Source organism: Vulpes vulpes, chromosome 16, assembly GCF_048418805.1.
Source record: "Vulpes vulpes isolate BD-2025 chromosome 16, VulVul3, whole genome shotgun sequence".
Taxonomy (NCBI): domain Eukaryota; kingdom Metazoa; phylum Chordata; class Mammalia; order Carnivora; family Canidae; genus Vulpes; species Vulpes vulpes.
Window position 1 is genome coordinate 43144817 of NC_132795.1, and position 13395 is coordinate 43158211.

The following is a 13395-nucleotide window of genomic DNA, read 5'->3' on the forward strand; positions in this document are numbered from 1 at the left end:
TATTTGCCTTAAAGGTGATGGGGCCACGCCCATTGTTTAAAGGCTTTAGTTCGCTACACCTACCAGCGTGCAGGTTTTGTGCTACGTCTTCACAGTCTTGCTAGATACTTAAATGCCAAGACCCCCGGTAGGACGTGTCTCTGAGAACATGCTATCACGTGTCACCTCTCCTCCTTTACCTTTGGAATGAAGATGTGCCACTCGCTAAAGTATTGGGAACAAAAACCTTTGCCCTTTGTGATTCTACACGTGCACGTGCACACACATGTCATTGTGATGCTGAAGGCTGAAAAGTAAGGGTAACTTCTAGTAAGTCTAAGTGCGGACACCTCTTAATTTTTTTTTGTTTTTTTATAAATTTATTTTTTATTGGTGTTCAGTTTGCCAACATATAGAATAACATCCAGTGCTCATCCCGTCAAGTACCCCCCCTCAGTGCCCGTCACCCTGTCACCCCCACCCCCCACCCACCTTCCCATCCACCACCCCCAGTTCGTTTCCCAGAGTTAGGAGTCTCTCATGGTCTGTCTCCCTTTCTGATATTTCCCACTCATTTTTTCTCCTTTCCCCTTTATTCCCTTTCACTATTTTTTATATTCCCCAAATGAATGAGACCATATACTGTTTGTCCTTCTCCAATTGACTTACTTCATTCAGCATAATACCTTCCAGTTCCATCCATGTCGAAGCAAATGGTGGGTATTTGTCATTTCTAATGGCTGAGGAATATTCCATTGTATACATAGACCACAGCTTCTTTATCCATTCATCTTTCGATGGACACCAAGGTCCTTCCACAGTTTGGCTATTGTGGACATTGCTGCTATAAACATCGGGGTGCAGGTGTCCCAGCGTGTCACTGCATCTGTATCTTTGAGGTAAATCCCCAGCAGTGCAATTGCTGGGTCCTAGGGCAGGTCTATTTTTAACTCTTTGAGGAACCTCCACACAGTTTTCCAGAGTGGCTGCACCAGTTCACATTCCTACCAACAGTGCAAGAGACTTCCCCTTTCTCCACATCCTCTCCAACATTTGTGGTTTCCTGCCTTGTTAATTTTCCTCATTCTCACTGGGGTGAGGTAGGATCTCATTGTGGTTTTCTTTTTCTTTTTTTTTTTTTAATTTTTTTTTTTTATTTATTTATGATAGTCACACAGAGAGAAAGAGAGAGAGAGGCAGAGACACAGGCAGAGGGAGAAGCAGGCCCCATGCACCGGGAGCCCGACGTGGGACTCGATCCCGGGTCTCCAGGATCGCGCCCTGGGCAAAAGGCAGGCGCTAAACCACTGTGCCACCCAGGGATCCCCTCATTGTGGTTTTCATGTGTATTTCCCTTATGGCCAGTGACGCAGAACATTTTCTCATGTACTTGTTGGCCATGTCTATGTCTTCCTCAGTGAGATTTCTGTTCATGTCTTTTGCCCATTTCCTGATTGGATTGTTTGTTTCTTTGGTGTTGAGTTTAATAAGTTCTTTATAGATCTTGGAAACTAGCCCTTTATCTGATATGTCATTTGCAAATATCTTCTCCATTCTGTAGGTTGTCTTTGAGTTTTGTTGACTGTTTCCTTTGCGGTGCAGACGTTTCTTATCTTGATGAAGTCCCAATAGTTCATTTTTGCTTTTGTTTCTTTTGCCTTCGTGGATGTATCTTGCAAGAAGTTACTGTGGCCGAGTTCAAAAAGGGTGTTGCCTGTGTTCTCCTCTAGGATTTTAATGGAATCTTATCTCACATTTAGATCTTTCATCCATTTTGAGTTTATCTTTGTGTATGGTGCAAGAGAGTAGCCTAGTTTCATTCTTCTGCATGTGGATGTCCAATGTTCCCAGCACCATTTATTGAAGAGACCAGACACCTCTTAATTATCTCTGTCGTGAGCAATGAAAGAAGTAGCATTTTTCAGAACCGAAATTCACCGACAACATAGGATTCCTTTTGGCCAACTTTTAGGCAAAATTTGAGTCTACCTTTTTTTTTCTCAGGGGTTTCCATGGTCAAAAATAAAAATACAAATACAAACTGTAACCAGCCTCAAGTAATAATAATTTAAAACCATTAAGGCGATTTATAGTTTGGTGTATGTGTTCCTTTAATCATGAAGCAACCCTATAAAATAGCTGTTACCCCCATTTTACAGGTGCAAAGGCTGAAGTCTATTGACTTGACCACGGTCACACACAGCTGCTGTGCACTGACTTGGACCTGACGTTTCTCGTCCTAAATCTCTGCACTAATTCAGATTTTAAGCTGCCTACACACACACACACACACACACACACACACCCTTTGTGACTTGGCATGAAATAGAAATAATAGCAAAGAAACACTTTAAAAAAGTGGAGCTATAGAGTGCAGTCATTTTTCTTTGTCATCTTTGATAATATTACAGAGCTATGTTTTTCGAGGCTCTGTGGTGATGTTTTTCTTATACACCAGCACGTAAATATCCAAGCATATGAATAGAAAATGCCCAGTGACCCCAAACCAGATCGACATGATATGATCTTTTTGTTTACTCACTGAATAGGCACAACTTGTGCCCTGCCAGCGGCTTTGTCAGCAGTCTTAACCTTGTTCTGTGAGAACCACCTGTACGAGGGGCCTGATAATGAATTCCATACTCCAGTTTAGCCTTAGGATCTTCTGTTAGGATTGAATCAGGTAATGCCTCTGGGTGTGAACAATACACCACTCGCTGTTTGGGCCACTGAGGCAGGTGGACAAGGACTTCCAAACACGGCGTTTAGAAGAACTGTGGCTTATGGGGAGCTTCTTATATGAAGGAACCATTGAGGCAGAGACCCGTTTTAGTGCCACACTCAGGACACCTGGGAGTATTGGTACGTGAAGGGATAGGACTGTGCAAAATTGCCCTAAGCTTACAATGTGGAAGGCAGATCATGTTATTTTCTCGAGGGGGAAAAAAAGTGATTCCTAAATCATAAACGATAAATTAGTTTTTTTCATAAATTCATCTATCCAGAGAAATGGGTTTATTAACATTGAAAACTGAGACCCAGGTCACTTCGAGATCCAGCAGGGACATTAGCGGGAATCTAAGGCTGGAAGCGGGAACCTAAGGCTGGAAGAAGACAGGCCTCTGGCTCAGCGCTGAGAGCCTTCTCTGTAAATGGGCCCCAACGTTTGCACCGAACTTTAAGATGAGTCATCTTCAGGCCTCTAGAAGCCACTTGCTGCATCACATAAGCAACTGGCCATGATCCTACAATCTGTCACCTAAAACATGGAGGCTCGTATTATTTAAATAAAGTCCTCCGTCTTTAATCGGTGTGGTCATTACGAGAGTTTCCCTCCGTGCTTCACTTCTGGTCGAAGGAAAACCATCACCTCCTCCCCCTGATGAAATCATTCCTAATTTGAACCCGGGCTGAGCGGGTTGTCACTGGAGGCACGAGGAGGAGGCAGCGTTGGGTTTTCCTAAACCTTTCGGGTTCTGTTTATTGGCAGGACCTTGAGATCCTTGGAACCTGCGTTTACTGTTCCCTCCCATGACCACTGCCCTCCTGGAGATGTGCTCGTGAGGGGACGAGCACAAACCCTGCAAATTCATCCCAGGTGACCTTATCTCAGTTATTATCAAAACCTGGTCCGGGGCCAGGCATCACTTGTCCCCATTTGGTCAAGAGGAGGAGGAGCCGGGGACGAGTGAAGTGACAAATGTGACCAAAAGCGAGGAAGCTGCTTTCCAAAGAGATTAGCTCCCCACTAGAGAGACTTCTATTTCTAAACTGTTTAAATTTGGTTTGCAAGGGATTATTTCATGATCCTGGTGTGCCTCCTGCATCTGTTTAGTCTTAAATGCTTCCTAAAACATTTTTCAGAATCCACTCATGATTTTCTAATCCTTCCTAATACATGGGCTGCTTAAAATGCAACCCCCTTTTTTTTAAAATCCTAGCTTTGGAAATGCAAACAAATGTGTGAGCCTTACGAACAAATTGGAAAAGTGAGTGAGGGTCATTGGAAGCATAGCAGGGTGGTGGTGGTTCCGTTGTTCACGCACCTTACAGAAAATTGCAACTTCCAATAAGAAAAGTCCAGTCGTTGTCACTACTGCCGGAGTTTCTGTTGGGTAGGGACGAAGTAAGTGCATTGCACTCCCTCTGCTGGTTCTGAAGCTGCAACAGCCCGGGGACCAGACCTATATCAGACATAATGGCCTGCAAAAAAAATAAATAAATAACGGTGCGTGGAAGAAAGAAGCAAAAGCTGGGAAAGCTGTTAATTCTATTATTATTTAAAATGTTGGGAGAAACAAATACCTGCCTCATGAAGATGGTTAGAAGGAGCCAGAAAGCCGGTAGTTTTCGCGCGCTCAGCACTGTGCTGAGTAATGGGCGGCGGGGGGGGGGGGGGGGGGGGGGGGGTTGCATCTTCTCTCACTGCGGGTTCACCCTGCAGCCTGCATGACCCCCCCGATCCTCACCCACAGCTCAGTGGGCAAAGCAGTGGGATGGTGTGTTTGTGTGTTTGCACAGCAGAGGCCCGGAAGCATCTGCTGGGGGCTCGGGTCATGATCTCAGGGTCCTGGGGTTGCAATCTCATGGTCCTGGGGTCACAATCTCATGGTCCTGGGGTCATGATCTCAGGGTCCTGGGGTCACGGTCTCACGGTCCTGGGGTCACGATCTCAGGGTCCTGGGATCACTGTCTCACGGTCCTGGGGTCGTGATCTCAGGGTCCTGGGTTCACAGTCTCACAGTCCTGGGGTCACGATCTCAGAGTCCTGGGGTCACAGTCTCACGGTCCTGGGGTTGTGATCTCAGGGTCCTGGGGCCACGGTTTCATGGTCCTGGGGTCGCAATCTCACGGTCCTGGGGTCGCGATCTCATGGTCCTAGGGTCATGATCTCATGGTCCTGGGGTCGTGATCTCAGGTTCCTGGGGTCGAGCCCTGCAGTTGGGGCGGGGAGGAGGCTGCTTGTCCCTCTCCTGCTACCCCTCCTCCTCAGGCTCACTCTCTTTCATAAATAAATAAATAAATAAATAAATACAATCCTTAAAAAAAAAGGAAAGACAAAGAGAGCAAAGACAGGTACTAGGCTTGGGGTGAGGGGAGGGCAAGGGGCATACCTCCCGGCGTCACCAGGGACACCTGACAGACCGTGGCCCAGGGGCCACTTCCGTGCACAGAGGCATGTGACCCACCTGCCTGGAGGGAATCAGAGCCCAGGGGTCTCCGTGGCCCCAGCAGTCGTGGCCAGGCGGCGCGAGGAGGGCCCACCTGGAGAGCCACCGCGCCCCACACCCTCCTGTTCATCACGCGGGGATGGTTGTGCCGCCAAGTCCTCATCCTGCCCGGGTTGGCCCTGGTCACCAGCCTTCTGTCTTCCTCCTCAGGCGCCTGGACGCCAACCACATCAGCACAGTGCCCCCCGGCTGCTTCAGCGGCCTGCACGCCCTGCGGCACCTGTGGCTGGATGACAATGCGCTGACCGAGATCCCCGTGCAGGCTTTCAGAAGTTTGCCGGCCCTGCAGGCCATGACCTTGGCCCTGAACAAAATCCGCCACATCCCAGACTATGCCTTTGGGAACCTCTCCAGCTTGGTGGTTCTGTAAGTTTTATCTCTCTCTCTCTCTCTCTCTCTCTCCACTTTCTGAATTTGCACCGCGGGACGCTGGCCCCAAGTGCTGGTCCTTCAGACCTCGAGTAGGGACGCTTACAGGGAGGAAAATCCCCCGAGCTCCTCACGACTGTTCTCATTGCATGAAGGCTTTCGGGCCACATGCAGCGCGCAGCTGCTGGGCGCCACACAGCAGTGCTGTGTCCCAGAGCTCACGGGTGGCCCCCCGACGGTCGCCCACCGACCGCCCGCTGGCCCTGGGACTGCGGGGAATCAAAGCTCCTCGTTTCTGGCAATACTTAGAATTCAGGCCAAATTGCAATGCGCCCTTCTTGTTATGTAGGCTTGAAAATCCTTTTTGAGCCCCTCCCAAGGGAAGGGAGGTAGGGACAGAGCGTTGACAGAGAGCTGTGCATTCATGTGGCTTTTCCCTCCCCCCGATGGGTTGAGATTTCATTACGTTAAGTAAACCAAAATGGGTCTCGGGTCATAGTTTGAAAAATAATAACCATCTTTTTAGGCGCCCTCAGTGCCCTCCCCCATGTGTTGCATGTGGAAGATCTTCAATAAATGTCACAAAGATCTCACATGAAACCCACATCAATTTATTAGAACAAAAACCTCAGTTGGGGTGCCGGGTTGGCTCGGTCGGTCCGGTGTCCAGCTCTTGGTTTTGGCTCAGGTCGTGATCTTAGGGTCGTGCGACCGAGCCCCAGGCTTGGCTGTGCATCAGCACGGAGTCTGCTGGGGGTGCTTTCCCCTCCCTCTCCTCCCGCTCTGCTCCTCCGCCCCCCGCCCCCCTCAGTAAAACAAACAAATAAATAAGGTCTTTGGGAAAACACACAAACAGAACCTTAATCTAAAGGACAAGAAACCTGGGGTGATATTGGCCAATTTCTGCTCTGACTCACACATGTGAACATGATGCTCCTGACCCACCAGAAGCTGGGGCCATGCTTTAATTTTCTCCCCCGCCTGAGGGAGTGGATTTGCAGAGATCCAGCGATTCTTTGTCACCCTCTGCTCCTTAGGCCCATTTTCCAAAAATCCCTTGGGTCTTAGTCCAGTTTTCAGTCATGTGCACAGCTGTTCTCATTGGCCCTGACTTAACTGACTCACCAGGGAACCAGAGATGATAATCATATGCATTAATACTGCGTCGAGATAACTGATCTCCTTGGGCAGCCAAAAAAAACCTGATCACCATCCTCTGTGGCTAAAATTGTTGCCTGTAAACCCATGGTCCCGCCCCAGGAATGAGGCCCCTTCTAGGCCAGCAACTGTAAGAGAAAATAGGCTCGGTAGGCTAGGACTTTCCCTCCATCCTTCATTTGTCAATAATGACCAGAATCTCTGCTTAATGCCCGACGTCCCAAAGCTATGTTAACAACCTGCATTTCCCTGTATCGGTCGTGTTGCCCATGCTACTCGACGCGCCTTGATGTCTCGGACCCAAAAGGTAAGACTGTCATCGCCTATTAAATTCTATGGTACAGGGATCCCTGGGTGGCGCAGCGGTTTAGCGCCTGCCTTTGGCCCAGGGCGTGATCCTGGAGACCCGGGATCGAATCCCACGTCGGGCTCCCGGTGCATGGAACCTGCTTCTCCCTCTGCCTGTGTCTCTGCCTCTCTCTGTGTGTGTGACTATCATAAATAAATAAAAAGTTTTAAAAAATTCTATGGTACAACAATAAAAAATAAAATTAATTAGTTAATTAATTAATTCTATGGTACAGACTCATCTACGATGAGAGTGGATGGGTCATTTGGCCTTTCAGGGAAAAAAAAATTTTTAAAGTTAAAGCATCTCTTCTATGTAATGAATGCATTCTTTCTAAGTTTCTTGCTTTTTATGAAAGCAATCAGAATGCGCGAAGTTTCCACACGCACTGCGCCTTCCTGACTGTGTCTGTATCCTTCTCCTGCAGGCATCTCCATAACAATAGAATTCACTCCCTGGGAAAGAGATGCTTTGATGGGCTCCACAGCCTAGAGACTTTGTGAGTTGACCTTTTATTTGTTTCCTTTTTTCAGTGTTTTCTGAGTATTCTGAAAGAATCAAGATGGCCTTAAAGCCAAACCTGCTGTCTGGTTTGGTTAATTGCTCTGAACAGATATTTACAGTGGCTTCACCTCACACGCGCGTGTACACGCAGCTAAGTAGCAAAACTGAGATTTCATTCTAATGGGACGAGGGTGGTAAATTAGGGCCATTATAAGCTAAATGAGATGTTCTCAGCCGAGCAGCGACAGGTTGCTGAGGAACGTGGGCTGTGGGTGTCAGGGATCAACTCCTCACGAGTCTGCTCCTCCCTGCACCCCCCCACGAGGATTCGGCCCAGGCGAGTGCTCTCCGATCAGGGCTCTCCGATCTGAGATAAGCAGGGGTCCCCCTAACAGACAGCAGAAGTGCACATGAGAAAGGAGTAACGGCTACCATTTGTCGGGTGCACCCACCTCCGGGGATCGCACAGCCGGGTGCGCAAGTTCAGCTGACCCCACGCGCACCCCATGAGAGCAGCTATCAGCCTTCCACGCTAAGCTCTAGTCAGGTGAAGTCGCTTTGCCAGTGTGACACATCTACGCAGCTGCATGGCTGGGGTTCGCTTCTGCTCTAGCCTGGCCCGGACATCTGTGTTTGCCTGTGCGCACTGCTTCCAAAGGTCGGGGAACAAGCCCAGACCTGAGCTGGCACCTCATAGAGACAGTCCAGCGCTGAGCCCCGGGGCCCCCTGGGCCAGCCGCCCCCCACCGCCCTAGTGAGGAGACAGGCAGCGAGCGCCCCGAGTGTCTGGAGCAGGGCACGTGCTTCCAGTTGTGCCCCCCCTGCCCCCACGCTGTTAACACTCAAGTGCAATGAGCCACACAGCACCACCGAACCCACACGGTTGGCTCTGGGCGGGCTGTGGGGCGAGACACCAAAGCCCACCTCCCGTGGGGCCGCGGAGCCTGTCGGCCACTTGCACCCAGAGCTTAGTTTTTGCACGTGGTTGGAGTAGCTGCTCATCGGGTCCGGGTGTGACGATCTCCCGACGGGCCACCCGCGGCTGGTGGCCTTCTCGAGGCCCCTGGGTGCTCACGGCCTCCCGCCCAAGGTTGCTGAAGCCACTCTGTGTTCCCTCTTGGGAGAGAGGCACCACCCTCGCGGGGAGATGCCGCAGATGGAGCTCCCGGGGCAGACCGGGCAGACCGTTGAGGTCGATGTAGGGGCGTGGGCAGCCGTCCCTGCGAGCTCTTGGAAAACACTTGGGCTCTTGGGGCCGCAGGGCTGGGCGCAGGATCTTAGTAGTGGAAAGCACCCTCCCATCCCTTCCAACGCAGGAGGAACAAAAACCAATGCTGGCTTTCAAGGGTCTTTCCGTAAATAGTCTCCCTTCCCCCCACCTTGGTTGAGATAAGGACCTGGTTTCATGTAAATACCGAGGAGTAAAACATTTCAGGGCAAATTTATCTGAGTCTCCTTGCCCTCTGCCACCCCCCCCCCCCCAGCACCTTGCCCAGGGCTACAGAGCATCAGTACATTGGTTCCTCCCAACCTCTTCCTTTCCCTCACAAGAGACCCAAGTCATTTATAAGGACCCAGTCCTCATTTAATCAAAACAGAGCATCTGGAGAGATTCACAAACAGGAAGAAAATTTATGTCCATAACAGACACAGGTTTCCTGGCGGCACTACCGCTTAAGGATGGCTCATGCCCGACAAGCAGGGCTCTCGATGCTTGCCTCGGTCAGATGATCTCCCTTAAAATTCAAAAGCGGTCCTTCCCCATAGAGGAAGATCTGAGCATATCTGATCGGCTGGCCCAAAGGTCCCTCTGCGTCATCCGGGACACCTGCCATTCCCCCGAGCCCAGGACGCAATGGCTTTTCCATCCGAAGCTGTAGATACGAGGCGGAGTCAGTCTGAGTGATGGTACTGAAAAGCCATTGGTGTCAGGACAGCTAGGGAAACGGAGGGGTTGAAGCGGCCTGGCCCTGCTGTGTCTGCGTGGCAGGGGGGGGGGGGGGGCGGGGGGTAACATGGAGCTTGGCCTCAAAGGCCAAGGAAAACCTACTCCTGGTCTGAATCATGTCCTATGACCCTGCAGAAATTCTAGGCCTCATGCCCTTCCTGGGAGGGCCCGTAGCACAGAAGCCTCTGAGGACACGGGCTGGGGAATCCTGGGCATTCTGCAGGCCTCAGGGACAGAGCCCTCCGAGGTGCCCTTTCAGGGGACACAGAAAAGCAAGGGGGAAAGTCAGCGTGTGAGGTGGGAATGGGGGAGGAGCTGGGAGGGGAGGCAGGAGGAGTGCTGAGCCAGGTTCAGGGGAAGAGCTGGTCGCAGGCCCCACAGCCTGGCCCCAGCCCCCTCCTGCTGGGGCAGCCCTGCCCACGGCTCTAGCCCCCCCCCATTTGTCAACACCTTGGTGCCCTTCAGGTTGGACTCTGAAATTTCTCAGAGTGAGCTGTGTGATGACCTTGTTAAGCCAGACGCTGGTGAAGGGCTCGGTCAGCAAGCCCAGACGCTCTCTCCGCGAAGAGAAGGAACGAGAGCTTTCCTCGGTGGCCCCTTGGAAGAGCATGTCAGCTGTCTCCATATGTGTCGTATGCATGAATTTTTTAAATTAAAAACTGAAAATACTGTTTATTTATTTGCAGAGACTTAAATTATAATAATCTTGATGAATTCCCCACCGCCATCAGGACACTCTCCAACCTTAAAGAACTGTGAGTATTTAGGACAGACTTAATGGGAAATGTCTATTCTTCGTGAATTCACTTTAAAATATGTTTGATTTTTGTACAGAGCATGAATGACGAGAAGGTTTTCAACGTTTGTATAAATGATGGTTAAGTACGCTTAAGATATATTTTATTCTACTGCCAACAAACATCAGATCATCTTTTTTAGACATGTAATGGATTTCTCGAATATACGTATATGAGAAAAAAATACATAGTTCTCTGAATCATGCTCTCTTCCTCAGCTATATTCCCCAACATTTATACACTTCACACGTTTATAGAGAACTGTGGAATTCAGTTGCCTGCTGAGTATTTTGAAAGACAAGCTTTTTAAGGTCATGTAGGTCTAGGACTAGAGAAGTGAAATGCATGTGTCTAGTACCGCACTCGGTGCTTTCACCTACGTCATTTCCTATCCTTTAGATACTTGGTGAATCGTGTTTAATTTTTACAGACCCACAGTTTTACCAGAGTTAAGCCAGCTTTCAGCTGTTAGGTTGCATACGTTGTCTTTGAAGGACTCCATTCAGTTAGCTCTTCTTCATACCTAAAAATATAAATAACATACGTAAGGAATGTTCCAGAGCTCAGAAAGGACATGGAGGTTGTTCTCTAGGCCAAGGGAAGTAAGACACACAGCTAAAGGAGTAGACAATAGAGCCCGTTGGAAGAGAAAGCCTGCAAGGGGGGGGGGGGTCTCCCTCAGGAACCTGCACGTGTGGCTTGACTGGGAAACCCTCCCGGCCTGTGGTCGGGCAGCCCAACGAGGCCCTCACCTCATTCCAGCCGTGGCCCACATGGGACCCACAGGAGGGTCAGTGTGCTCAGACCGACGCACTGAACGCCTTCCCTCAGCTCAGGACACCTTGTCCTCATAAGGCGATTACTTAAATCTCTACTTGACAGCAGCTTAGGCCAACTTTGTCTCCTGGTCTCTTCATATGGGGTCAGAGGAGTGATCACAATCCTCTCTGCAGCGATGGCTCCCCCTTTCCCAAGTGGTTATACGGCGATGCCCTCCTGGATGGAAACAGATGGGTCTTCCTTTTATGACATTAGGGTGTAAGCTTCCATAAGGCACCACTGTTATTTTCAGGTTCTTTATTCCTCTTTCAAGATGACAGCTTGCGATTTTTCCTCCTAGAGAGCACATGCACTTCGAAACGCGTAGAAGAAATGAGCCTTATCCTCTGGCTATCGAAGATGGTGATCATTGCCACCGGAAGGGGGTACTGTTACATGATGTCACCCTCCATGGCATTGTCTTAAAACAAATGTTTCCCTCTCTTTCTAGAGGATTTCACAGCAACAATATCAAGTCGATACCGGAGAAAGCATTTGTAGGCAATCCTTCTCTTATTACAATGTAAGTGGCCGGGGTTCTTTTTGCTTTTTTTCCATCCTGAAATGTAATACATATTGCACTTTTAAATATAATAAAATGGGTGTCCTGTATGGTCTCGAGTTTTGTGTTTATCAAAATAAGATTCTTTACAGAGAAGCGTACGCAGAGATGTTTTGCCGGGTTTTAGCTGAATGCCGAAATAACATAAAAGGTTCTTTTTTTTCCTAGAACCTACAAGCGTGCATGGCATTGTGCTTCATTCCCCCAGATGCCTTGTCTCCCTTCGCAGTAATCTTAATACTTACTTTTACATATCTCTATTTTCTAAGGAATAAAACTGATTTTTAGAGAATCATTGTCAAGGTCAGCTAGTCATTCAGAACGTGAATCCAAGTATACTAGAAATGGAAATTATTTTTTTTACAGATTTATTTATTTCTGTGGGAGAAAGAGGGAGCTGGCGGGGGGTGGGAGGGTGGGCAAAGGAAGAGGGAGAGAGGCACTCAAGCAGACTCTGCGCTGGGTACAGAGCCAGATGCAAGGCTTGATCCTAAGACCTTGAGATCAGACCTATTGTTGAAACCAAGAGTTGGATGCTGACGCCAGCCTCCATCCTAATAAATTATTATATACAAATAGGAGTCCTTTATGGCAATAGATTCCATTGACTGTGGGTGTTGTGGGGAAGACTGTTTCATGCTAGGTCTCTGCATCTATTTGTTATCAAACCCAAGCACCGAGTCACATTTATACAATCATAAGCTAGGCTGTAATTCTAGAAAGGTGCATATTTTCTAAAAAGTCATATATCAGAATTCATACGCCCTAAAAGCATAAAATAGACCTAGAGCTATGGCTTGTAATTAATGAGCTATGTGTTCCACCGTCAGCATGGACAGAAGATGGGCCACGTGTAGACGTAAGGGAAGGTGAACACAGGTGTGAGGATGGGTCGTAATTAGAAGAGCTGGTGGGTCTGGGGCAGAGGACTGGCCTGGTCTTGCAGGAGGGGCCCCCAATAGGCAGGAGGAGGGTACGGACAGCTGTTGGACAGAACTCTAGGGGCATTTCTTGGCAGATATTCATCCCGTGCCAACTTGATTAAGAGGCTTTCTGGAACCGTGTAGTATCCGTCACAAATGAGCTGGAATCCCAATTAGCCCTGACAACTGAAAAAAAAAAAAAATACCATTCATCGTTTCTGAGATAGCCTGACAGCATGTTGGCAAACTAAGGGTTTTAAGGTTTATTGCCAATAAACATTAGGCCTCATTAGAGAGTATTTACATATTAAAAGTTGGCAAATTGCATTGCTTTTGCTTCTTTTTTCCTCCCAGCCACAAGACTGGGTTTGTTTGGGTGCTTTTTTAATCACTCTTTTGATATGCTAATACCACTCAAGAAAGGACTAACAATCCCCAAAATTTATTAGTGCTTCCACCCAGTATTTTATGGTGTTCACTGTTTTCTCCCTGAAACTCCCCTCTCCTGGCTTCCGCATCCTCTCACAGATCCCCAATTCCCAGTCTCTGTGGTCCCACTGGCCACCTAGTCCCCATGTCCCCAGGCTGTGGTCCCGTCCTCCGCCTCAGCTAGCCTTTACCTCAACATTCTTGTCAACCTGAGGCTCATCCCCGCCACCTCGTCCATCCCCCCTCCAAACCGCCCCCCATCTCCACCGGGAACAGAGCTGTTGCCCTGAAACACAGCATCCGTCTTGCTGCAAAACATATGGAGAT

The 13395-nt window shown here is 48.9% G+C and overlaps 1 protein-coding gene across 2 annotated transcripts in view; it reads left to right on the forward strand.

Moving 5' to 3' along the window:
- Positions 1-13395, forward strand: part of LGR5 (leucine rich repeat containing G protein-coupled receptor 5) — a 126561-nt gene that overhangs the window by 92732 nt on the left and 20434 nt on the right. For both annotated transcript variants that reach the window (XM_072741942.1, XM_072741943.1), the window contains exons 5-8: positions 5361-5576; positions 7514-7585; positions 10225-10293; positions 11606-11677. In XM_072741942.1, the coding sequence (XP_072598043.1) occupies positions 5361-5576; positions 7514-7585; positions 10225-10293; positions 11606-11677 (429 nt within the window). The remainder of the gene's footprint in view (positions 1-5360; positions 5577-7513; positions 7586-10224; positions 10294-11605; positions 11678-13395) is intronic.